Source organism: Ictidomys tridecemlineatus, chromosome 2 (assembly GCF_052094955.1).
Source record: "Ictidomys tridecemlineatus isolate mIctTri1 chromosome 2, mIctTri1.hap1, whole genome shotgun sequence".
Taxonomy (NCBI): Eukaryota; Metazoa; Chordata; class Mammalia; order Rodentia; family Sciuridae; genus Ictidomys; species Ictidomys tridecemlineatus.
This window is the reverse complement of record NC_135478.1, coordinates 132825601-132852978: the sequence shown is the minus strand read 5'-3', so window position 1 is coordinate 132852978 and position 27378 is coordinate 132825601. Positions and strand designations below refer to the sequence as shown.

Below are 27378 nucleotides of genomic sequence, written 5' to 3'. Positions count from 1 at the left end.
TTCCTGAGTCAGGGCCACTGTAGAGCTGGAGAGGGAGAGTCCAGCAGGAAAGGGTTAGAAAGGATGTCCCTAGGAGTGGGATGCAGAAACAGGAAGCTCAGGGTATGTTTAGCTGACCTGAGATCAGGGAGGGGAATGGGATCCAATATCAAGGTAAATACTATCATCCTACACAGATGTGATAACATTAGAAAACAGAAAGGAGGGCTAGGGATGTGGCTCAAGCGGTAGCGCGCTCGCCTGACATGCGTGCGGCCGGGGTTCGATCCTCAGCACCACATACCAACAAAGATGTTGTGTCTGCCGAGAACTAAACAATAAAACATTAAAAATTCTCTCTCCTCTCTCACTCTCTCTTAAAAAAAAAAAAAAAAAAAAAAAGAAAACAGAAAGGAAAAAAAAAAGAGTCACAATTAAAAATTGGGGAGAGTTCATGTAAAAGCACCAATTTCTGGTTTCTCTAGAAATCTCCAAAATCTATCACTTAGCTCAAAATTAATTGGTTAGAGTGAACAGAACATGCCCCTTAGGTAATGAATGCAGGCCCCACCTCCCATACCATAATGCATGCCAGAGTTATTCCAGTGCTTCTGGCCACACACATAAGCTGAACCTTGTGCTCCCTCAATGTCACCAGGAAGTTTCCACAGGGGCACAATCACTATTTACTCTCTGAATTCTAATTAATGTTATTTTTCCTTATAAATAAGTTGGATAATATTTTAAAGGAAAATATTAGTAAGCAAGGAAAGTCAGCAATCATAGATCTGAGACCAATATGTAATTTTTAGTCATAGTAAAATATCTGGTGCAGACTAAGTGAAAACTTGTTTATTTGTTCAGATAGTCAAATATCACTCTATACAATATAAAATCTTACAAGTTAGATGCTCTGGACAGGATTGCTATCTCCAAGAGTCTGGCATAGCATCTTTTTTTTTTTTAATATTTAATTTTTAGTATTCGGCGGACACAACATCTTTGTTGTTTGTATGTGCTGAGGATCGAACCCAGGCCGCACGCATGCCAGGCGAGCGCGCCACCGCTTGAATCACATCCCCAGCCTTGGCATGGCATCTTACCAAAGTTCAAACTGCACATAATCACTTTACTTTAAATGTTAATGCATAAAACAATAAATATAATAAAAGCTCCAAACTTTTCTCCAGTTCCTCTTGAGAGGAAGAAATATGCTCAAATAAACCATGAGAGAAAGCACTGGTTGATTCAGCCCTGCTATTGTTTCCCAAGGTCAAGTAACAGATTCAGGACCTTTCCCAAGTGACCTAAATGCTCCACAGCACTGATCCCAAGGCTCAGAGTTCTACAGCAGTGTAATTGTAAGACCACTCCAGAGAGAACAAGTGGCATGGGAACTTGCAAAAACAGAGGAACCGCATGGAGGGTTACACTGTGGCAATATCCTGCGTGGATATTTTTCAGGTTTCATAGTTTTGCCTGGATGAAATCAGGGACATAATTTTTCATCTATATAAAGAACAAATGTTTTTATTAAGTTACAAGGAGTAAAAGGCAAAAGGGAAAAGCCAGAACCAACAACCCATTCTCCTATGCATCTGTGCCTAAACAGTGGCCTTTGGCAGGCTGTTTGGCAGCTCTGGGCCTGCATTCCCAAACTCAGGAGAAACTACTGGGCCACCTGAAAGGTTTCCAGACTAGCTGAGATAAGAATCACTTTAGGAACTTGTTTAAAATAAAAGATTCCAGGGCTGGGGTTGTGGCTCAGCAGTAGAGCGCTCATCTAGCACTCACTCTGCAAGGCCCTGAGTTGGATCCTCAATAACACATAAAAATCAATAAAATGAAAGTATTGTGTCCAACTACAACTAAAAAATAAATATTTAAATAAATAAATAAATAAATAAAATATTCCATCCAGCTTGGACCGGTGCCCCACGCCTGTAATCCCAGCAGCTTGGGAGGCTGAGGCAGGAAGATTGCAAGTTCAAAGCCAACCTCAACAACTGTGAGGTGCTAAGCAACTCAGTGAAACCCTGTCTCTAAATAAAATACAAAATAAACCTGGGGATATGGCTCAGTGGTTGAGTGCCCCTGAGTTCCATCCCCAGTACCCCCACCAAAAAAAAAGGTTCCATCCAGCCAAGCATGGTAGTACACTTACAATCCCAGCTACTCAGGGGGCTAAAGCAGGGGCATTGCAAATTCAAGGCCATCCTGGACAACTTGGCAACACCCTATTTCAAAAGTTCAAAAAAGGAATCGGGATGTAGCTTACATAGCTTGTACAAGGCCCATGGGCTTAATCCCTAGTACCACACACACAAAAAGATTCCTGAGCTTCCCCTCCACAGATGCTAAATATGGAAGTGGATGTGTTGAAGGAGAAGGTTACTACTGCTAGTTACTCCCCATGGTTAGTGAGCTTTCAGAGGTTTGGTTTTCAGCAATATTACTAATGTTCCATAAATGATTAATGGATTAGGGCATCCCAGATCTCAGCACTTTGCCTTCCCAGGATTTGATGCAGATAGATGTGGAACCACCAGCCTAGATAATGTCCCCCTCCAATAATATATCAGAAAGCTAGAACAGCTGGGTGTGGTGGCATATGCCTATAAACCCAATGGCTTGGGAGGCTGAGGCAGGAGGATCACAGGTTCAAAGCCAGCCTCAGCAATTTAGCGAGGCTAAAAGTGAGACTCTGTTTCAGAATAAAAATAAAAACAGACTGTGGATGTGGCTCACTGGTTAAGCACTCCTGGTACCCACCCACCCTGCCAAAAAAAAAAAAAAAAAAAAGGAAAAGAAAAGAAAGCTAGAACAAAAAGAGAAAATGTATACCTGTCGGGAAGTCATTGTCCTGAGCCTCATTCGTACCATCTATGAGAAAAGAAAAGAAAAAGAAAGTGTCAGGGCTACCATCTATGAGAAAAGAAAAGAAAAAGAAAGTGTCAGGGCTAGGAATGTGGCTCAGTGGTAGAACAACAGCTTAGTACATTCCTGGGTTCAATCCCCAGTACAGCACCAAAGAAAAGAAAAGAAAAATGAAGGTCATTCAAATACGTGCCTTTGATTGACACAAAGTAATTTAACCTAAACCCAGAACTCTCCTTCTTTCTTACCAAAATAACAAAGTATCTCAATTATTAAAAATATGAAATCCTAGTTATTTTTCGATTTTCTCCCCTCCTTTTCCTTCTCCAAACCAATCTATGCTAAGTCCCACAGTTTCTACCTCCATAATGGAACCCGCAGTCATCTCCTTCCATTTCTCTCCATTCCAAATCTAGGAAAACAAAAAACAAAAAACCAGGCATTTAGTTTCATCAGAAAGTTAGAACATTTCTATCAAAACACTTAAGTAAAGACTCATAATGTAAGTAAATCTGGTTGTAACTTTTATATGTATCAAAATTAAACCATTTTCTTTCATCAAAAAAAAAAAAAAACACTTAAGTAAGGGGGCTGGAGGTATAGCTCAGTGGTACAGTGCTTGCTTGCCTAGCATGCCTGAGGTTCAATCCCCGGCACAACACACAGACACACACACAAAGTTTACATAAGGTTACTGTGGTCAATGATAACTGTTCCTGAGGCTCAAGAAATGTTTTGGGTTTTGGAATTTTTCTTTGCAGTACTAGGGATTGAATCCAGTGCCTCAGGCATATCAGGCAAGCACTTCACCACTGAACTATATCCCAAGCACCCCCTACAACCCCAATTTTTTGTGGTACTGGATGGAATCCAGAAGCCCTCTATCTTTGAGCTATATCCCCAAACCTTTTTATTTTATTTTTGAAACAGAGTCTGGCTAAGTTGCTGAGGCTGGCCTCTAATTCCTGCCTTATCTGCTGGGTCACTGAGATTAAAATTATGTGCCACCCTGCCCAGTTCCCCAGCCCTTTTTAAAAATTTTTGAGAAAGGGTCTCACTAAATTGCTCAGGCTAGCCTCAAACTTGCAATCCTCCTGTCTCAGCCTCCAAAGCAGATAGGATTACAATCATGTGCCACAATGCCCAGCTCAACATTATTTTTATTCCATCAGAAAGAGTGTTTGTAATCACTTAAAGTAATATTTATATGAGAGCACAAATCCCCAGGTAGGGAGGGCAGAATAGGAAAAGTTGTGTCTCTAGCATAACACTAAATCCATCCACACTAATATTTTAATGATAGAATGTATTTAATTAATGCTATCAGATATTTATATCAGGAAAAAAAGACTTTAAAAAAAATCAGGTCCTTGTGCATGTGAGGTGAGCCTTCTACCACTGAGCTAAATCTTCAGTCCCCAAATTTACATTTTTAAGAACTTATTATCAAAAAAAGATTCTGATATTTTCAATTCTCTCATGATTCCCATATAATTAAGAGAATATTCTAAAATTTCAAACTGTCTTCTTTGATGATGTCTCTGGGAAATGAATATGAGACAGGCCTGAGAGAAAAAAAGGAAAGCTCTTCTTAAACAGCCCAAAGATATAAGAGACAATGCAGGACAGTTCCCCTGACTCAAACTGCAATGTCTAGCAGTCAAAAGGTTATTTTGCTCAAAGTGAAGTAAACATCAGAAAAATTTTTTACAAAGAATCCAAAATACCATATACGGAAATGGCTAGAGAAGAGAATGGGAAACTAGAGAGCCAGAGATGGGGTTGGAGATTCTAGAGTAGTCTGAGTTGGAATCAAAAGTAACCTTCAGTCCCCAGAGGAAACAGGGCTTTGCTTGGTTAGGGATGGAAAAGAGCCTGATTCGGATTCAGAGAGATAACAGGTACAAGAAGTCAAGTGAGCACAAATAGTCAAAGTCAGGGAACTAAGAGGTGGACATAACCTAATGTTCCACAGGTAGAGATGCAGAAGGCAAATAAGCAAACTATGCAAAAGACAGACAGGGACAAAGCAGGGCCCCAGCAAGGGCACAAATCCACAGCAAATACAAGGAGGCCACAAGGCTCAGATCCATGAGCCAAGGACTCTACTAGAATTCTTACTAGGGCATGGCCCAAGAGGACGTAAGCCTGAACTCCAACACCACAGGAGCACCAAGTTCAAATGGGCACAGGGCAGTGTGTGGGCCAGACCTACCATTAAAATTATATCCATTAAGAACTGTTATTAGCCTAAGTGGGAGAACCAAAATAGGGCAATTAAAGCCATTTTCACTCAAATGAAATGATCTCCTCCCACCAATTATTACAATAGTTGGTATGTACCCTCTATAGTGTTTTCCACCAAATTTTGGAATACTTGTTATTGGGCAGTAAACAGACATTTAAGATATCATTTCACACCTTGGAGCTATTAGCATCAAGAATGAGGTATGAGGGCTGGGATTGTGGCTCAGTAGTAAAGTGCTTGCTCAGGATGTGAGGTACTGGGTTTGATCCTCAGCACCACATAAAAATAAACAAACAAAATAAAGGCATGCTATCCATCTACAACTACAAAAAAAAAATTTAAAAAGAAAGAATGAGGTATGAGCTGGGCTTGGTGGCACACACCTATAATCTCAGTGACTTGGGAGGCTGAGGCAGGAATGTCACAACTTCAAGGCTAGCCTATGGAATTTAGTAAAAGCTTGTCTTAAAATAAGAAAAGGAGCTGGGGATGTAGCTGACTGACTGGTAGAGTCAGGGTTAATTCCTAGTACTACAAAAAAAAAAAAAAAAAAAAGAAAGAAAGAAAGAAAAAAGAAAAACAGAAAGAAACAGAAATAAGGTATGGTTATCTGCATGCATAAGGATAAAGTTACACCTCTACCTAACACTGTATACAAGTTATTAATTCAAAATGGATCAATGATACAAATGAAAGTGCCCAACCATGAAACTCTTAGAAAAAGACATAGACATAAATCTTCATAATTTTAGATTTGACAGTGGGTTCTTATATGCCAAAAGCACAGGCAACAGAAGAAAAAACAATAAAAAACTTGTGCATCAAAAGACATTATAAATAAAAAAGAGGGTTTGGGATGTAGCTCAGTGGCAGAGTGCTTGCCTAGCATGTTTGAGGCCCTGGGTTTGATCTCCAGCATAGGAAGGAAAGAAGGAAGATGAGGGGAGAAGGGGGAAGAAAAGAAAAGGAAAAAAAGGAAAGAACGAAGATGATCAACTCAACAGAAGAAAATATTTGTAAATCATATATCTGGTAGGATCTAAGTATCCATATAAAGAACTCTTTATGCTGGGAGTGGTAGCAAATACTTGTAATCCCAGGGACTCAGGGAGCCTGAGGCAGGAAAACCACAAGTTCCAGTCTATCCACAGCAACTTAATGAGACCCTTGGCAGTTTAGTGAGACCCTGTCTCACAATAAAAAATAAAATGGACTGGGATGCAGCTCAGTGATAAAGCACCCCGGGGATCAAGCCCCATACTAAACAAACAAAAAAAGAACTCTTACAACTTTATAACAAAGACAATATCTCCATTAAAAAGTGGGCACAAGACTTGAATAGAATACCTTGAGATACAATCTTCTTTTAAAAAGGAAAAATAAAGGTCTTACACTTATTTATTTTTGAGATCCATAATCCCCAGCCCAGGAAAGTACTGGAACCCAGAAACCCAATGGGACAGAAGAAAACACATCTGCTTCAAAATGGGCTCAAGTCCAACTTTACCTGCAATTGCCACAGCTGTACGTCTCTCTGATGGTTTTATTTCTGGGGCCACCTCTCCCAATTCAGAATGTCTGAAACAATTTCAGAAGAAATACATAATTAATATAATAAACTATGGCTTACACCTATCAAATTGGTTGCTATGAAAATCTCTTGGGGAGCTTTTAAAAACTACAAACTCTGGTTATACCCCAGGTCCACGAAACCAGAACCTCTGGGAGCCGGTTCTGGGCATCTCTGCTTTTAAAAGTGCCCTCTATGACTCTGATGTGCAGCCCAGTCAAGAATCATTAGCCTGGAAACTCCAGCACTCACAAAAGCTGCTGGCCAGAGAATAAATACAGCCATTCAGAAAGACATAAAAATATACATACCCTTTGACCAGTAATTCCACTTCTATCCTAAGGAAATAATTAAGATTTAGTTATAAAGATGTTGATGCCAGCTTTATATATAATTGCAAAAAGTTGGATGCCTTTTTAAAATCAAAGACAGTTAACAAAGAATTATGATCTTATTCTGCAGCCATTACAAAATATCCTGTGGATTTCTTTTTGTGGGCAAAATGATTTTAGATGAACATTATGGAAAGATGTTAATGATATACTAATTAGGAGGGGAAGTCAGGTTACAAAATAGTATTCTAGTATGATACAATTTAATAAAATTGTGTGTATTTATCTATAGGCATATATAGAGAAATCTAAAGGAATGTTCATTAAAAGTTAATAGTGTGGGCAGGGAGGGATGATCCTAACATTTTTTTAAGTGATGGTGGGAATCACAGATGTGATTCTGCAATCTGTATACGGGGTAAAAATGGGAGTTCATAACCCACTTGAATCAAATGTAAGAAATATGATATGTCAAGAGCTTTGTAATGTTTTGAACAACCAATAAAAATAAATAAATAAATAAAATAAAAAAGTGATGCTGGGAATCAAACAAGACTAGCCTAGGCAATTTATACACCAAAAGCACAGATGTTAGGCAAGTACTCTACCACTGAGCTATACTACTAGCAGTCCCTGAATTCTTTTATAAAGACTTAAGAACTGTTTTTCCATTATGAATAACCTATTTTAGGTATGTCATAGAAATAAGCAAACAAATATATGTGTTGATTTTGTTAGAAGCCACGGTTTTCACTGGAGAAGAAAGGACATATAAATATAAGAAATTACAAAACTTACAGAGGTGTAATGGAATGGAAGCACTAGTATGAATTGTAACTTCACATGGATGCTCAGATCTGTTTATGTACATGCATATTTCTATGTGTAGATATGTGTGCATATACATATTCATATCCCAGCTCTGTCCCCAATAAGTGCCAGGAAACAAAGACACTGCAATAGTAATGCGCACACCTCGTACCTTTAATTCCATGGCAAAAGAAACAACGATTTCCTGGAGATTCTGCCTAATGCCAGGGCTAGCAGGGAAGGAACAAGAGGACTTGAGTATATTAGTTCAGAAAGCAAGTAAGTGCTCTGAAAAGTTCTGGGGCATGCTATAGGATTCAGGTGCCAACTAGAGGGGCTTCCCCTGGCCAAACTAGGGACAGTGTGAGGATGAATAGAATTAAATACAGTAATTAATTTAAAACCATTGAAAAACAGGAATTAATTAGTCCATACAGATAACAGACAAATAAATGGAGGGCTCTTGCTCACAACAGAATTTTAAATATGGAAGGGGTGCTACAGTCAGAATGCTATCATTTTGCAAACATCATATTAAGATAGTCCAAGCAAGAGCAAATACCCAATGCTAACTCTCAGAGGAGAATTCAGATGAGGAGCAAGCTATTTGCCTGGTCTTAAAATGTCTCCTTTTAGACTGTTTATTAGGTGCCAGGAAGAAAAAAACACAATGGAGAGCTCAGGTGATACTCTGGATGATCAAAATGAACCTTAATGTGGAGGACAGGGAGACTTCATGTGCCCTATTGTGACACACAGAATAAGGGCACAGTATCTCTGCAGTGTTCTGGCCCAGAAGGTAAAGTTCTGATCAATCATGAGGACAAATACAAAATGAGGGACTTTATGCTAAAGAGGAGAAGTGTATTATTCCAGAGCGTGCATGTCACAAAAGACAGACTATGGAAATGTTCAGGATTAAAGGGAGTTAAAGAGACAAAACCAAACCCAATACCTGACCCTATACTAGATCCTGCACTAGAAAAGGAAATTTTGGGGTCCAAAGACAAAAAAAAAAAAAAAAAAAAGAAAGAAAAGAAAAAAAAAGAAATATGGTTGTGTTACTGTACTGTGGTTATATAAGAAAGTATCTCTATTATTAGGAAACACTGAAGGATTTAAGGGAAAAGTCAGGTGGTATATATAACTTACTCTCTCTATGTAATGAATGTTTGTATCATTCCAAAATTCATATGTTAAAAAGTTTACCCCCAGTGTGTTGATATTTGGAGGTGATTAGGTGATGAAGGTAGAGCTCTCATGAATGGGATTAATGCCCTTATAAAAGAGGCCCAAGGGAACTTGTTACATCTACCATCATGTGAAGACACAGCAAGAATGCACTATAAGGAATGGGCTCTCACTAAATGGTGCCTTGATCTTGGACTTCCCAAACTACAGAACTATGAAAAATAAATTTCTGTTGTTTATAAGCCACCCACAGTCTATGTTATTTTGTTACAGCAACCTGAATGGACGAAGTGTCTAATGGTAAGAAAAAAATATTTTTGTGTTTATGTGTGTGTGTATATAGGCACACATAGACACAGTTTTTGGCAGACACAACATCATTGTTTGTATGTGGTGCTGAGGATCGAACCCGGGCCGCCCGCATGCCAGGGGAGCACGCTACCGCTTGAGCCACATCCCCAGCCCCCACACATAGACACAGATGAGAGAATGCAAGAGTACACAAGAGAAGTGATGAACAAGAATGATAAATGAGGTAAAATGTTAATGGGAGAATCTGACCAGGCATGGTTGCACATACTTATAATCCTAGCAACTCGGAAAGCTGAAGCAGGAGGATCACAATTTTAAGGCCAGCATAGGCAACTTGCCAAGACTCTGACTCAAAATAAAAAAGGAATAGTGAATATAGTTCAGTGGTAGAGTGTCCCTGGATTCAATCTCCAGTACCACAAAAAAAAAAAAAAAAAGAGAGACTCTAGAAGGGATCTTGGGACCATTTTTATTTTTGTAACTTATCTCTAAAAGGAAATTATTTGTAAATATAAAGATTAAAAAGTTAAAATTAGGGGCTGGGATTGTGGCTCAGCGGTATAGCGCTTGCCTAGCACAGGCAGGACCCAGGTTCGATCCTCAGCACCACATAAAAATAAAGGCATTGTGTTGTGTCCATCTACACCTAAAAAAAAAATTAATATTAAAAAAGTTAAAATTAATAGTGGACAGTTACATTTGGGTAACAGGACATTCAACTATTTTGGTCTTATTTGTATTTTTTAATAATAGCAAGTATTAATTTTATAAAACTAATAGAGCTATTAAAATTATGATGATTCAAGGTTGGGACAGATGAGACAAATGGGTGCCAAAAAAAGACTTGATAACATGGTGTCCTTAAAAAATTATTCTTCCAAGAGTGCATATCTTATATGTGAGTCTGTGGCATAGAGAACAGGCCTCAGGCCCCTTGAAGAAGGCATAGAGCACCTCCCTAAACACCCATTCAGTTGCTCAGCAAGACAAAAGTTTTGTATTAAGTACGTCCTCCCAGAGGAACTTTTAGAACCTTTCGTTGTTATTCCAGCATGTTCCTTGGGGTCTCCTTCTCTACCCAGAGGCTTCTGCCACCCACTTAAGATGGTCCCGATAGCTAAAGGTTTCCTGTGTGCATGGCCATCTTAGCCACTATAAACAGAGCATTAAAAAAATTTGACTTCATCAAACCTTGATGCTGATAAAGTTTTTCATTGCCTTCTCTTCACTTGTCTGCAGAAAACATATTACATATTGCTTTGTAACATGAAAAACACCAAAAGTAACCTTAAAAAAGGAAAACAGCATGACAGGTTAAAAATAGTTCCACAGAGGGGAAGCTACAAGCCTGGCCCTGAGGCTCCAGGATGCTGCCAGAGAATGTCAGGTAGGGAGAGAGCAGATGACAGGTTTTTACAGCCCAAGATGCCAATAACAGGCCTCCTAGGCTGGACATTTGTCCCCAAGACATGCCTTCCAGATAGTGCCCTGGACAGGAGTTTAACTTCACCCCTTTCCATCCCACGTGAGAAAGTGGCAAAGCCACAGGGATGATCTTGAGTTTGTGCTAATTTAGAAAAGAGTTCATATTTGCAAATTCTGTACTTTATTCTTGCTCCCAAACTGCTTGCAACCCATCACAACTGAAATGCACAAACCATGATTTGTGGATCCATCAATGCTCCTGAAAAATGGGGGAAACTGGAGGCAGAGCCAAGTGTCTAATGATTCTTATTTTACAACTTTACTACACATATGCATGATATCTTTGAATACTTGTACTGGACTAAATTGTGTGTATCCTCAAAATTCTTATGTTGAAGTCCTCATCCCAATGTGGCTATATTTAGACATGAAGCTTTTAGGTAATTAAGACTAAATGAGGCCATGAGGGCAGGGCCTCATGTGATGAAATCAGTGTCCTATAAGAGAAGGGCTCGCTCTCGCTCGCTCGTTCTCTCTCTCTCTCTCTCTGAAAATGCAAAGAGAAAAAGACCTGATTAGAAATCCTATCTGCAGTACCTTGATTTGGGACTTTCAGCCTCCAGTCCTGGAAAACGTAAATCTCTCTGTGTAAGCCCCCAGTCTGTGGTACTTTAGAGGGCAGTTCAAGCAGACAAATTCAATACCCAAAATCTACTTTGCAAGGTGGAAAGCAGGGCTCAGAGAGATGTGGCCAAGGGATCTGCCCACATCACCAGAGTTAGGACCCAAATATCTGAATATCTGGTTCTCTTCTAGTTCATTATCTTTTTTTTTTTTTTTTTTTTTTGGCAGTGTTGAGGATCGAACCCAGGACTCAGTGTATGCTAGGCAAAAGATCTACCACTAAGCTAAACCCTCAGTCCTAGCTCATTATCTTTAAGGCTCAGGAAGGTTTGAGATAATTTCTAATGATAGCTAATAATTTCAAAAGTTATACAAAGAGTCAGTCTGTTAACCCTAACTCCAGCCCCATTTTGTGCAGTGGGCATTGTAGCCTTAGGCATCTTCCCATCTATACTACAGGCAGAGTTGAATTAGGATGGCAAAATACTAATAGGTCCTAGACACAGGCAAGGGAGCTTTTCTGCAAAGCAGTTTTTGCAAATTACTAATATCATTAATTTTTTTAATTCCAAAAATAATATAAATGTAAAATATTGAAAAGTATCATGCTTTTGCTCTTTCCTATCATACTTTCAAAAACTATCCCTACATTAATCTGTCCTTCCCTGTTAACTGATACACTGTTAACTGATACACTGCATTCTGTGTGCTCCATCTGACTCCCTCCTTAGTAGCTGTGTAGTTTCAGTCTTCTCGAGACTCACTCTGGCCCTACGCTCTTTTTTCTTTATTAATATATTTTACTCTACATATTCTACTTTCTTACTCACTTAACTGATCATGAATATTTTCCCATATCCTTAGCAACTCTGGAAAACTTTCAACTTTTAATACTAGAGGTAATTTTTAAAGGGTAAATGTTTTCTTTCCTCTCTCTCTTTTTCCTTTGTATTGAGAATTGAATACAGGGGCATTTTACCACTGAGCTACATCCCCAGACCTTTTAATTTTCCTATTTTGAGAAAGGGTTTCACTAAGTTGCTAGGGGTCTAAGTGGGTCTCAGTAATTGCTGAGGGTGACCTCTGACTTGTGATCCTCCTGTCTCAGTCTCTCACATCACTGGGACTAAAGGTGTGTACCTCCATGCCAGCAAGGGCAAATATTCTCTTACCAGTATTCAAAATACATGTTTAGGTGGCCCCAAAATGTGGAGATAAAGTCACTTTCTAGAGGTGAAAAATGAATCCATAGGTTTGCAAATGAGCTCCATCATTTGCAAAAGTAATTTAACCCTGTCTTAGAGGCTAGTCTATAAATAGCTTAAAAAAAAAAAGAAAAGAAAAAGAAAACAGCAGAGCATACGGCACATACTTGTAGTCCCAGCTACTCAAGTAGACTAAGGCAGGAGGATCATTTATGTCCACCAGTTTGTGGATAATGCAGTATAACATCTATCTCAAAAATAAATAAATAAGGGACTGGGGTTGTGGCTCAGTGGTGGAGTGCTTGCCTAGCATGTATGAGGCCCTGGGTTTGATCCTCAGCACCACATATGAATGAACAAATAAAGTAAAAAATCCATTGGCAACTAAAAAATATTTTAAAATAAATAAATAAGCAAGCAAGCAAGCCAGCCAGGCACAGTACTGCGTCCTATAACCCAGAGACTCAGAAGGCTAAGGCAGAAGGATCCCAAGTTCAAGATCAGCCTCAGCAACTGAGACCCTGTCCTAAAATAAACAATAAAATGAGCTGGGGATGAAACTTGGTAAACAGACCCCTGGCTTCAATTCTCAGTACCAGAATAAAATTAAATAAACAAACAAACACACACCTACATTCACATGCACACACCAAAACAAACAAATCCTCTCAAGCCTCTAGGGTGTGCCTTCCAGGGGCACCTCCTAGCACAGACATCTCTCCAGGGCAGAAGTGACTTGACCTTCAGTGTCCTCAGCTCTTTCTCACCATGTTAGGAAGTAGACCTACTAGTTTATTCCAGATTGGCTACCGGTTGAAAACCCTGAACATTGCCAGGATACAGATGGAATCCACCCAGAGACCTACCTCTATTGTGACTGGCACGAAGTGGTCTTATTTCTATTTCTGGCAAGTCTACAATGGTTCACCTTTCTCTTTCACCTCTCAAAAGTTAGTTTTGAAGCAAAACAAACTTTCCTAGTCTCTTTTTCTTGTTTTTCCCTTTCCTTTCTTTTTCTTATTTTATTTATGTTTTTCTAATTTTCCAACAGAATTAACTGGGGAGCTTTTGTACCAATACCTGGAGTTTCTGATTCAGAGACCTGGGTGTTTAATGAATAAGAAATTATCTATTGGAGTTGGGCGTGGTGGCACACACTAGTAATGCCAGTGACTCAGGAGGCTGAGACAAGAGGATCACAAGTTCAATGCCAGCCTCAGCAACTTAGTGAGGCCCTAGTCAACTTAGCAAGACACTTTCTCAAAATAAAAAATGGATATGTATGTAGGTAAGTAGGTCTGAGGATGTAGCTCATTGGTAAAGCATCCCTAGGATCAATCCCCAGGATGGATGGATGGATAAACAGATGAACAGATGGATAGAAAGAAAGAAAGAAGGAAAAGAAGAGAAGGGGTAGAAAGGGGAAGAGTAGGAAAGCTAAGAAAAGAAAAGAATCTATTGGACACTGGGATAAGCCACACCTTTGTTTTTCTGCTGATCTGCCTCAGAGCAGACAACCCCTGGACAATGCCCATCAATGCCATGCACAAACAGGGTAAAACTGTGAGCAGGCCCAGGTCTTGTCTCACATCAACCACTGATTACCAGCAACAACCATGGCTTCTTCACTGGGTGATGCCAAAAGACAAGACAGTACCTAGAAAAACAACTGTCCCAGATGAGCACTAGATGAGCACAGGTACACTGTCACCCTATCATGATAACAGATGACACAGCTATAAATACTTACAAAAATGTAACTGACAATAGGTTATAAACTGCTTTGGATAATAAAGAGCAACTTCATTTTTGAGGTTAGATGTAAGACTTTTCAAGTCCCCTTCCCTTTCTGCTCTACATCTGGTGGGATGACAAGAAAGCCTGAGGTTCCTTCTTTGGTGCTGGCTGGGGACCCTCACTCAGTTACCACCCTAAACCAAAGCAAAACTCCAAGACAGCTGCTCTGCCCCAAAAGTCTCACTCCTTTTAGCAATAAATCTTTTTAAACCTTTGGGTATATGTTGTGGGTTGAACTGGGTGCCCCAAGTCCCAACTCTGGTACTGTGAATGTGACTCTACTTGGAAACAGGATCCTTGCAGATGTCATTAGTTAAATTTTAAGATAAGGTGATATAGGCTGGGCCTCTAATGCAAAAACTAATGCCCTTTTAAGAGGGAAATCTGGATACACAGAAAGAATGCCATGTGACAACAGGGCTAGGCTGATGTAATGCATCTACAATCCAAGGAAAGTCAAGGATTGCCAGAAGCCAGAGAGAGTTCTAGGGCAGAAACCCCTCAGAATCTCCAGAGAAAAACAAGTCATGCTAATCTCTTTGTTTTGACTTCCAGAGCTGTAAAAGAATAAACTACTACTTCTTTTTTTAAGCCACCTAGTCTGTGGCACTTCTGACAGCAGCCACAAGAAACTAATACCAACCGTGTGTGTGGCTTGACAGATGTATTATTAGCTTCTACCTCTGTCTTCACATGGCTTTCTCCCGTGTGCCTCTTTTCTGCTTCTTATACAGACACCCATCAAGTTACCCTAGAGACCAGCCTAATCCGGTATAACCTCATTTTAACTAATCACATCTATAAAGACCCTATTTCCAAAAAGGAACACATTTAGGACTTTAACATATCTCTTCAGGGGGACACAATTCAATACACAATGATATCTAGGACAAATCTGGGGTAGGGACATCCCACCTATAAAAGGCAACTCTGAAAGGCTTAAAGCTTGCTGTGTAAGCTAGGTGCAGTGGCACACACCTGTAATCCCAGCAGCTTGAGAGGCTGAGGCAGGAGGATTTTGAGTTCAAACCCAGCCCCAGCAACTTAGAGAGAGCTTTAGCAAGTTAGAGAGGATTTTAGCAACTTAGCAAGACCCTGTTTCTAAATATAAAAAAGAGGTGGTGATGTGGTTCAGTGCCCCTGGGTTTAATCTTTAGTACAAAAAAAAAAAAAAACAAAAAAAAAAACTTGCTGCTGTACAGCAAAGGAATGGCTGAGACAAGGTACAATATACTATCAAGTGACACACAGGAAGGTCAAGGAGGTGCCAGATAAAATAACACTGACTACTAGAAGAGGAGGCAGAGTGACCACCTGAACCCTAAGGCCATAATCATCCCAACACCCCCAAACTGAGAGATTTCTGAGGAGACAAATAGTTCTAATAAGCTACCAGTCTTTGTCAAGGTTTCCACGGCATGTAAGGCTCACCATATGATAGGAAGTGGAACTTTCAAGAGCAGCCCTAATCCTAAGTGTAGACTTAGGTTGGAGAGATGAAGAATCCCTCATTGCACAAACACTGCATAACACAGATGCTAATCCATAAAATGAGGTTTGCTATCCCTGGCCTGCATAGCTCATGAGGTTGCTACAAGGATCCAAAGAGATTACATCCTAAGCAAGTCAATGTTCTCTTGGATTTACCCCACATGGATTTACTGCTTGGAACCTTTCTAGGAGTTTGGGATATAAAGGTGAAGGGCAGAAATGCCTGACTCTTCACTTAGCTCAATGAGACAAGGAGAAATTGACAATGAGTAATACCAAAAACAAACTAGAAGATGTTAAGTGCTTAGAAAATAGAAAGCAGGCTAAGTCACGGTGGGGTGCAGGCATGAGAGGGTAAAAGCAGATGCTGTATTGTGGGATGGTCAGAAGGGACCATGTAAGCACAGGCTTTAGAGGCACAGCCCAGAAAAGGCCCCAAGTTGCTCAGAGCTTGGCAGGGAGACTGAGTTTCAGAGGCCACAAAGAAGACTCTGGCTTTTATTCTTCAGGACAGAAGAGCCATCACTGGCTCTGAGTCAGGGTAACAGGCCTGTCTGTGTCACTGGCTGAAGACTGAGACCTGGCCAGCAGCCCTCAAGATGATAGCACATGGCTAGGCCCTCAAGGTGTCTATGAAGTGAAATCCTAAACACACCAGACAGAGGGTGTGAGAAAGACAAAGGACACAGGTTAAATCCAAGATTTTAGACTCAATCAGTTGGTCCTATCTCCATTGGCCACGGTTGTGGGTAAAGCAAGGCGGAGGGGATCATGAGCAAAACAGCACTGACATGCTGACACAAACCAGCCCCTACCTCCCATTTGCCAACATGAGCTGGAAGGGGCCTGGAATCCAGGAGAGTCAATATCCCACGTAACTGGGGAAACCACTGGCAGGAATTTTCCCAAAGACATAGACTCTAAAGCTCCTTCACATCAAGGTTTAGCTACAACAAAGATAAGAATCGATTTGCATTTTAGCCAGACATGGTGGTATGCACCTACAATCCTAGTGACTCAGGAAGGAGGCTGAAGCAGGAGGATCACAATTTCAAGGCCAGCCTCAGCAATTTAGCAAGATCCTATCTCAAAATAAAAAATAGGGGCTAGGGTTGTAGCTCAGTTGGGGGATGCTTACCTAGCATGTGTGAAGCACAAGGTTTGATTCTCAGCACCACATTAAAATAAATAAAATAAAGGTATTATATCCATCTATAACTAAAAATAAAAATAAATAAAAGCAAAAAATAAAAAGAGCGGGGGCTATAGCTCAGTGGTATTGCACTTGCATAGCATGCACGAGGTCCTGGATTCAATCCTCAGTGCTGTTAAAAAACAAAACAAAACAAAAAACCTAACAACTTTATAAAAAGCTATAATGAAGAGAATATAAAACAGATCTCAGTCTCTGACCCATACAGCAGTATTGTTCCTGGTGTGCAGGTAGCCTGGACACTCAGTCTCTAGGTGCAAATCCTTAAAAGGAAAAATTTATCTCTGAATTATTCCATTCTAGGTTTTTTGTTTCTCTCTCTCTCTCTCTCTCTCTCTCTCTCTCTCTCTCTCTCATTTTGTAAAGCCACAATTGAAGGTATGGTCTACTTGGTTAACACAGCTTCTTACTCTGGGAACCCACATGAGCACATCCTTACCTCTGCTTCACTCAGAAGGTATGAGGAGAAGCTGCCTGTGCTCTTGAAGAACAAAAACTACAGAATCCAACCTTTTTGTCTGTGCCTTGGAAACCAAATTTAAACCAACAGTAATAATCCTGAATAGTCATTGTTATGGTTTGTATCTGAAATATTCCCCAAAAGCTCATATGTTAAAGGCTTGTCCTAATGCAGCAGTGTTCAAAGGTTGAACTTTGGGAAATGATTGTATCATGAGGGCTCTGACCTCATCAATGAATTAATTCATTAATAAATGAAGTTATAGTTTGAATTTTTTTTTTGAGAGAGAGAGAGAGAGAGAGAGAGAGAGAGAATTTTTTGATATTTATTTTTTAGTTTTCGGCGGACACAACATCTTTGTTTGTATGTGGTGCTGAGGATCGAACTCGGGCCGCATGCATGCCAGGCGAGCGTGCTACCACTTGAGCCACATCCCCAGCCCCATGAAGTTATAGTTTAACGAACTTTCAGGAGGTGGTAGAAACTTGAAGAGATAGGACCTAATTGGAGAAACTCAGTCACTGGAGGCACATCTCTGAATGGTTTACTTTGTCCTCAGACCCTTCCTCTCTTTCTAAGTCTCCTGTCTGCCATGAGGTGAGCCACTCTGCTCTTTCACATGCTCCCTGCCATTGATGTTCTGCTTCAACACAGACCCAGGAGCAATGGAACCAAGTAACCATGGACTGAAACCCCTGAAACCATGAGCTAAAATAAATCTTTCCTCTTTTAAGTGATTTTCTCAAGTATATCATCACAGCAACAAAAACTTAATAACAGTCATTTTGCATCAAGTTTTTTTTACCTTAAACTATTGAGCTGGGCCTCGGTGTCTTCATCTATGTAAAGGGGATAATAATAGTACCTACTACATAGGGTTGCTATGAAGATTAGCTAACATATGTATCAAGCACTCAGTACAGGCCTGTCAACATACTTTTTGGAAATGGACTGGATTTAAATTTAAAAGAGCATTTCCTAGGACTGGAAAGTCCCTTTCCTGGAGGTTCTAGGTAAGAGACCCTCCCCTGAGCTTAGGGGTGCCCTTCTGTTTCAGGTCAACTGCTTGGATGGTCTACCGAAGCCCTGATTAAGTGAAGCTTGAAGGGCTGCTCTATAGAACCAGTGCCACCTCCACCCCTGAGAGACCTCCCGGGTACCAATATGAGAATCCTAGATTTGCAATGAAAGCCACTGCAAGGCCTCAGCTCTGCAGGCAAAACTATGTCCCTTCCACACAGACCACAGCCCTGATGGATTTCTCCAAGAGCAGGTTAAATCTTGATCAAGCTCTCTAGTGCTTTCTCCTCAAAGTGTAGTATATAAGCCCCATTCCTCCCTCCTCTACTTGGTCCTCAATCTGGCTCCCTTAGGTCAGTCTAGGCCACAGTGAGAAAGCAAAGCCCTTCCTTCCCTGCAAGATGTTGGACCAGGCATGGTGTTACATACCTGTATGCCCAGTGACTTTTTGGAAATGGACTGGATTTAAATTGAAAAGAGCATTTCCTAGGACTGGAAAGTCCCTTTCCTGGAGGTTCTAGGTAAGAGACCCTCCCCTGAGCTTAGGGGTGCCCTAATATGAGAATCCTAGATTTTGCCAGCCTCAGCAACTTAGCAAGACCCTCAGCAACTTTGTGAGACCCTGTCTCAAAATAAGAACTGGGAATGTAACTCAGTAATAAAGTGCTCCTGGGTTCAATCTTCAATAACCACCCCCCCCCAAAAAAAAGAAGATACCTGTGTTGGGAGAGAACCTTCCTAGATAAGAAAGACAATAGGTTAAAATAAGCTTTAAGTATTTTTAAATGTCCAATGAATGTTAATAGGAGTGCTTTAGTTACCAAGGCAGATGAGTCCTTGAGAATTCCAATGGATGGTGATGTTGCTCAGGGGAGTGGGCATGAGGTCTCCAGTTAAGGTTATAAAGGACAAGCAAGTAAGACAAGGCCAAAAGAAATGTCAAGGAAGGCTGGAAAGAAGAAAAAGAAGGAGAGGGGAGGAAAGAGGAGACGGGAAATAAGAAGGGAAGGAGTGAGTGAAAGAGAGGAAAGAGGAGAGAAGGAAGAAAAAGCTAAGAGGAAGGGAGATGGGCTCAGTTCAGGTACTCTCCCTCCTCAGGCACTGGCTCTGGGTCTACAGAGAACCACTGGCTTTGGGTTTATGTCCAGTGATGGCTTCACACAGTCTTGAATTCAATCAGTTCCCTCATCTACTACCATGAGTCTTACTTCTCCCCAGCTCCACTCAGAGCCCAAGCTTCCTCCGCCCAAGCTTCCTCCCCTGAACTTGACATCTTTGACACTCCCACATCTTCTCTTTCCTCAGCCTGAGCTCCTTCCTTCCCAGACAGGCCTCATTCCATGTGTGGGAAAATTTCAGTATAACAATGACCATATTTTCTGCAAATGAGAAGTTGAGGAATATAAGTTCATTTATGTAGATCAAATGTTACTGGTGGAATGCGGTTGGTTAGAACTTGATATTACCAATCAGATCAAACAAATTGGACTGGGATGAGGTTTCTAGAGAATGGGTGAATGAAAATGTCATGTTTCCTACTCTTTGGGCTCATGTCATGTATAGGGAGGTATGAAGAACCCTTAAAAAAAATCTGGTGGTAAAGGGGAAAGTGGTAGAGTTTTAGAGATAATTTGTTAGTGTTAATTTAAAAACAGACAAGATCTCTGACCACAAAGTCCAATTCTCTGCATCTGCTACAGATGTCTAGAGGGAGACAGAGGATGGGCAGCATTAGACAAAACTGTAAATATTCTTATCTAAATAATATAACCATGCCACAGAATATTATATAACTGTCAATAATTACGTAGATCTGTTTCTTGTTCTGACATTCAAAGAACTTCAAGGCATACTGTTGAGTGAATAAAGCAAGCTGCAGAACAGTATGATAGCACTTACATAAAAACAGAATAAAGAAAAAACATGATATGTAAATGCAAAGGAAAAGTCTGTCAGGTAGTCCAACCACAGATGGGGAACAGAGAAGGACTTTTATTTCTGTAAGGCTGTCTCTCTAAGATTAACAGAATATTTAAAAACACAGTAGTTCTCTCTTATCCCTAGTTTTGCTTTCCACAGCATCAATTATCCATGGTCATTTGCAGTCTAGAAATGTTACATGGAAAATTCCAGAAATAAATAATTCCTAAGTTTTAAATTTTGTGCTATTCTAATAGCATGATGAAATCTGCTGTCCAGCCCTGTCACACCCAGGACATGAATCATCTTTTTTCCCAGTGTATCCATGATCTATACACTACCCATCAGTCATTTAGTAGTCATTTATCAGATCAGCTATGTCACAGCTTGTGTTCAATAACCCTTACTTCATTTAATAATGGTCCCAAGTCACAAACTTTTATTCTAGTATATTATTACAAATGATCTATTTTATTGTTATTGTTGTTAATCTCTTATTGTGCCTAGTTCATAAATTAAACTTCATCACAAATTAAACTTTTTCATAGGTATGTACGAAAAAAACATAGAATTTTATATTAGCCACTGTTTCAGGCATTTGCTGAGGATCTTTCAATGACTCCTACACAGATATAGTTATACATGGACACAATATCTTTGTTTTGTTTATTTATTTTTATGTAGTGCTGAGGCTTGAACCCAGTGCCTCACATGTGTGAGGCAAGCACTCTGCCACTGAGCCACAACCCCAGCTCCTATACACCAGTAATTTAAGAGTGGTGGTATAGTCACGAGCAGTAGTGCACACCTGTAGTCCCAGTGACTTGAGAGGCTGAGGCAAAAGGATCACAAGTTTGAAGCCAATCTTGACAACTTAGCAAAACTGTCTCTAAATACAAAATTTAAAGAGAGCTGGGGATGTAGCTCAGGGATGAAGGGCCCTAGGTTTGATCCTCAGTACCACAGGGGGAAGAAAAAGGGGTAATGGTCTAGAGAAACCTGGATTACATTTGATTTTTATTTTCTGTCTTATACATTTTATGTTACTCAAATTATCTACCAATATAATCTGAAAAATGTATATACTTTGTATAGGTAACTCAGGTTTATTAAAGGAACTTGAGGAGCTATATCTAGTGCACAGATAGAAATGAAAATCTGGGAATTCAGGATGGATGGTTAGGGATTGTTAGGGATAAGAACACCTTTGAGAATCTGATGAAAGCCAAAGAAGCTTCCAGGAAAAATATACACCATACCTAACACTACACACAATTTCAGGGAACACAGGAACAACCCCAGAAACCCACCTATAAATCATGGACCAACAGTTAAAGCTACAGAAATAGGCTGAGCATGGTGGCACACAGCTGTAATCTCTAAAACACAGAAGGTTGAGGGAGGAGGAGCATAATTTGAAGATAGCCTAGGTAACTGAGCAAGACTGTGTCAAAATAAAAAAAGGGTTAGGGATGATGCTCAGTGGTAGAATGTCCCTGAGCCCTGAGTTCATTCCACAGTACCACTTAAAAAAAGAGAGAGAAATAAAAACAGATCACAGAACCCAAGGAAACACCAACAATGAAAAAGCAAGCAGAGAAGGCAATGTTAAGCAAGGCAAGGAAAGGAGATTTAGGCAGTTGTAGAAAGGGCAGGGAAGGGCAGATAAGGAACAGGGATGGTGGGAGCTGGGTGAGTGTTATGTGTTCAGGAAAGGCTAGCTGGTGGCAGGGGGGGGTGAGCATTATGTGTTTTCTGCCCCTCTGCCTACTCCATATTGCTTCACATGGTTTCTCCTAGAGCTCAACACAAGGATATGGGCAAGAAAGACCCTTCAGCAATTAGTAAGACAATGAGCCCAGAGTCTGGCCCTGCCACCTCCTCTGGCCTTGTCTCCACACAAAAGGCTGTGGGTCATTTCTCAAACACACCTTTTTCTTTAACACAATGCCTGAAACATTCAAAAGCTCTGCAAAAATGCTTAAGATTTCTTCTTTCTTTCTTAGCTCTCTCATGGACCCTATCAATAAAAAACAATGGATTTGGAAACCTCGGTATAAACACTTCAATCAGAATTCAACTTTTCTCCTACCTCTGCCCTATATTTCTGGATTTGCTTCCCCCAACACTTACTGTAGTAGGTTTGATGATTGTAATCAGCTGACTAAGACAGGCCAGGGGTCTCAGGAAGCACTGTCCCTATAAGGAGACACTTGGGAGTCATGTCTGGAGATGTGCTTCATGAAGGCCACTGGACTGAGCTTACTCAGTTTAGCTCAGGTCTCATTTGTAAGAGATGTGCATTGTATATCCAGTAATAAGCACATAGTTTTCCTCCATAAAACAAAATGAAGAATACTAAAGGTTTTGTGACCTCAGTTTTGCAATGTATACTCTTCATAAAATTAAAAATTACTACACACTGCAGACTCTGGGTCACTTACAAATAGCTCGAACCACACATATTGAATGTCACTTACAACAGGGACATAGTTTAGGCCCAACTGGCTCACAGAATTACCAGCCCAACATTGTTATCCTCTGACCCAAGTCTAAAAAGTAGTGTGCTTAGGAACCAAGTGCACCATGATTTTTTCAAAGCTTCATGAGAATTCTACACAGGCTCAGTCACCCACATGCTGACTCTAGGAGGCCCTGCCTTGCATTTTCTTGACAAGTGGGACAGGAATGCAGAGGGACCTTGAACCCCTGAGTCAATCAACCTGGCCTTCCTAGGGATGGGCCACTGCTTATCCTATTTATGAGCTCAAAGTACTGGGTACAGAGCTGGCAGTGAAAAGGCCAGGTCCCAGTAGTGATTGCTGCTCCCAACCCTAGAAAAATAGTGGGCCTGAAGTTAGAGTCTGTAGGCCTAGATTCAAGTTCAGCTTGCTTCATGCAGGCCACTGGACTGAGCCAAATTACTCAGTCTAGCTCAGGTCTCATTTGTAAGAGACACAGCATCCCCATCTTCAACCTACAGGTCTCCTAGCAGCTGTAAAGATGTATAACACAGTCATTTCTCAAACACACCTTTACAGTGCACTGTAAAGATGTATAACATGAATTGCTACCATTGCTACTGGGTCTAAGACCCTCTGAATGACTGGCAACAGTCAAATAAGAATTTTACCAACTAATGGGATGACCTTGAGACTAATTTTCTGCCTCTGTAAAATGAAGGTGTTTGATTAAATGCCAATCTCAGATTTCATGTCCAGCAAAACTATCAAAAAGATAATAATTAATTCTGAGTTTTATTTTCTCAAGTGCCAAAAAAATTACAAACTATATGTGTCACCATCATTTCCTAAAAGAAAGAACATTTTTAAACAAACAAAAATAAATAAAAAGGTAATATGAGAATAATATCAACCACCCTAAGCAGGCCGGTGGGTACCGGCTGGACGGATGAGACGCCAGGCCGGCTTTTCAGCTCTGGGCAAGGATAGGGCTGTCTGTCTGCCCTGCCATCCTGGGACACCCTAGGAACATCCTAACGATAGCGACACCGAACCTCAGCTTCCAACGCAATCAAGTTCAAACGCCAGAAACGCAGACGCCAGGGGCGGGTGAGCCTTCCCAAGGCCTCTGCGAAGACCCGCATCCCGATTCTCCGACGCGACCCCAGTACCAAACCCTTTCCACGTCACCCAGACCCTCAGGCCTAGTGCTCCGACCCCTGCCCGCAGCCCGCGGCTGTTCTGGTCACCCCCACCCCGACCCGGCGCCACGACCCTGGCCCGGCCGCGTCCGCCCAAGGTCGGCGGGGAGGCCGCGTCCGCGGGCCGCGGACCTGGAAGAAGGGAACGCCGGGGCCGCGTCCGAGGCCAGGTCAGGACGTGGGTACAAAACACCGGTAGCTTGGGGCCCGGCCCCCGCTGGGCCAGCGCCCCGCGCGAGGTGGCGGCGCGGCCCAAGGCGGCACTCACCCGGGAGACGCCATGAACGCGGAGGCCTCACGCTCCCGCCTCCTCCGCTGCTCGCACGGCCGCGGCGGGCGCCGGGGAGGGGCCTCGCAGCCGCGCCCGCCCCGCTCCGCATCGCGCGGGGCTCCAGGCGGAGGGCAGGCGGCGGCTGGCGAGGGAGGGAACGGACTGACGGCCGACTGGCCGAGGTGCGGAGAGTGAGCCTGGGCCAACACAGCCCCACCCTACTGCCTCCCACCCGCTCTGTCCCGGCCCTAAGTTGCCAGGCTGCACCTTCGGTGCGGAACCTGCCTGATGACCTGTCCCAGGCCATGAACACCAGGACCTGGGGAAAATCTACACTTCTGCGTTTTGAGTTTAATTTACTAAGAAAAGCCTTTTTTCCGAATCTCTGTTATTGTTATTAAGCAAACCAACAACTTTCTACTTCTAACTTGCAGGGCTGTTTTTGAACGTGTTTCTGGCCTGTTAACCCTTGCAAAAGACGTAAATTCACACCGTGAAGCTCTAACAAATATTCTTTATATTGTATTAATAAGCACTATAATGAACCTGGAACTCCAGCAGTGGGGTTTTTTACACCCTCACCCACAAGCTATGAGTATTTGGACAGATAAAATTTTGAACCTCAGCATTTTCTGAGTTGTCACATTAAATATTATTAAAAATTATTATTTATTTTATGAAGTATACAAGACAGCAAAGCAGAGCCAGAATACCTGGATTGGAATCTGAGATCCATTAATAATTAGGAGCTAGAACTTCTCTGGGGCCACAATTCCTCCTTTGAAAAACAGGGATATTATGTCCTATCTTCTCTTTGAGGATTAAATGAGTTCATATTTGTATGGGATTAATATGTTGCCTGGTACAAGGTTTCATTCTGTCCTGGGAGAATCCATTCAATGTTTCTTAGCCTTGTCCTCTTCAATAAAATAGTAGCTCACAGTTGCTACCATTTTAAGTGGTAGCAACCACGAAGTTCAGAGGACAATTAATGATCTGTAAATGGGAGCTGAAACAAAGCTAGAGGGATTTTGGGGACTCAGATTAGGGATAGATACAGTGAGGAAGAGTTTGGGGAGTGGGCAATCCTAAATGGATTTGATTTAAGGCAGTAATGATTGCCACTGGAGGTCAGATTAATTTTATTTGTATTTATTTGTTTGATTTTTGTGGTATTGGAGATTGAATCTAGAGGCCCTCTACTACTGAGCCACACTCCCAAGCCCTTTTTATTTCTGAGACAGGGTCTGCCTAAATTGAAGAGGCTGGCCTTGAATTTGTGAGTCTCTTGCCTCAGTCCCCTGAGTGGCTGGGATTACAGGTATGTGCCACTATACCTGACAAGGAAGTTGTTTTCTAAAAATCATTTGACCACTAGGCCTGAACCTAGGTTCAATCCCCAGAACCCAGGACATTGTGCATGCTAGGCAAGTGCTTTACCATGGAGCTACATCCCCAGTCCTGTATTACTTAATATTCTGGAAACCAACAATTATTTTTGTTTATAATATTTTTAGTTGTAGATGGAGACAATACCTTTATTCATTTATTTTTTAATGTGGTGCTAAGGATCTAACCCAGTGCTTCAAATGTGCTAGGCAAGCACTCTACTACTAAGCTACAAGCCCAAGCCCCAACAGATTTTTATTATGTTTATTTATTTTTTTGAGACAGGTCTTGCTAAATTGTCCAGGCCAACCTCAAAACTTTCTCTTTTCCTTTTTTGAGGTTAGCCTAGACAATTTAATGAGACCTGTCTCACTAAAAGTACATAGGAAAAGTTAGGTCACATTCACTCCACTGTTCTTCCCTTATCCAAACCTTTTTCCCTCCCTCTCAATTCCCTTCATCTAGTCCACTGATCTTTCTTCTACTTTGATAGAATCCTTCCCACTCACCCTTTTCCTCCCCTAAACCTTCCCCCCCAAACCCTTTTCCTTTCCCTCTTTTTCCCTTCTATTTTTTTTAATTTGTTCTAATTAGTTATACATGAGTAGAATGTTTTTTGACATATTGTACACAAATGGAGCACAACTTCTTCTCCTTCCTCTGGCTGTATGTGGTGCAGAGTCACACCAATAGTGTAGTCATTACATGTATATAGGGTAATATTGTCTGTCTTATATTACAGACTTTCCCATCCCCACAGCCCCACCCCTCCCCTCACTCCTCTCTGAACAATCCCAAATTCCTTCATTCTTTCCTGTCTCCCCACTTTGGATCAGCATCCACTTATCAGAGAACACCTTCGGCCTTTGACTTTTGGGGATTGGCTTATTTCACTTAGCATAATGTTCTCTAGTTCCCATTTACTTGCAAATGCCATAATTTCATTTTTCTTTCAGGCTGAGTAATATTCCATTGTGTATATGTACCACATTTTCCTTACCCATTCATCTGTTGAAGGGCATCTAGATTGGTTCCATAATTTAGCTATTGTGAATTGAGCTGCGGTAAACATTGAGGTGGTTGCATCACTGTAGTATGCTGATTTTAAGTCCTTTGGGTATAAACCGAGGAGTGAGATAGTTGGGTCAAATCGTGGTTCCATTCCAAGTTTTCTGAGGAATCTCCATAATGCTTTCCATAATGGTTGCACCAGTTTGTAGTCCCACCAGCAAGGTATAAGTGTACCTTTTTTTCCCTACATCTTCATCAACATTTATTATTGCTTATATTCTTGATAATTGCTGTTCTGACTGGAGTGAGATGAAATTTTATAGTTAGTTTTGATTTGCATTTCTCTAACTGCTAGAGATGATGAACATTTTTTCATGTGTTTGTGGACTGATTGTATATCTTCTTCTGTGAAGTGTCTGTTCAGTTCCTTAGCCCATTTATTGATTGGGTTATTTGGCTTTTTGGTGTTAAGTTTTTTTAATTCTTTATATATCCTGGAGATTAGTGCTCTACCTGAGGTGTATATGGTAAAGATTTTCTCCCATTCTGTAGGCTCTCTCTTCATGTTA

At 41.1% G+C, this 27378-nt stretch overlaps 1 protein-coding gene across 9 annotated transcripts in view; it reads right to left on the bottom strand.

The window, feature by feature from the left end:
• The window catches only part of Urgcp (upregulator of cell proliferation), a 47382-nt gene that overhangs the window by 3365 nt on the left and 16639 nt on the right, over positions 1-27378 (bottom strand). For 2 of the 9 annotated variants that reach the window (XM_040291874.2, XM_013355962.4), the window contains exons 2-5: positions 6986-7012; positions 6612-6682; positions 3218-3268; positions 2824-2862 (exon numbers count right to left, since the gene is read on the bottom strand). In XM_040291874.2, coding sequence (XP_040147808.1) covers positions 2824-2862; positions 3218-3251 — 73 coding nt within the window. In that variant the 5' untranslated portion in view covers positions 3252-3268; positions 6612-6682; positions 6986-7012. Of the gene's footprint in view, positions 1-2823; positions 2863-3217; positions 3269-6611; positions 6683-6985; positions 7013-24406; positions 24574-27378 lie in introns of those variants that run through there. The other 7 variants (XM_040291872.2, XM_040291873.2, XM_040291875.2 and 4 more) reach the window with 5 other exon arrangements.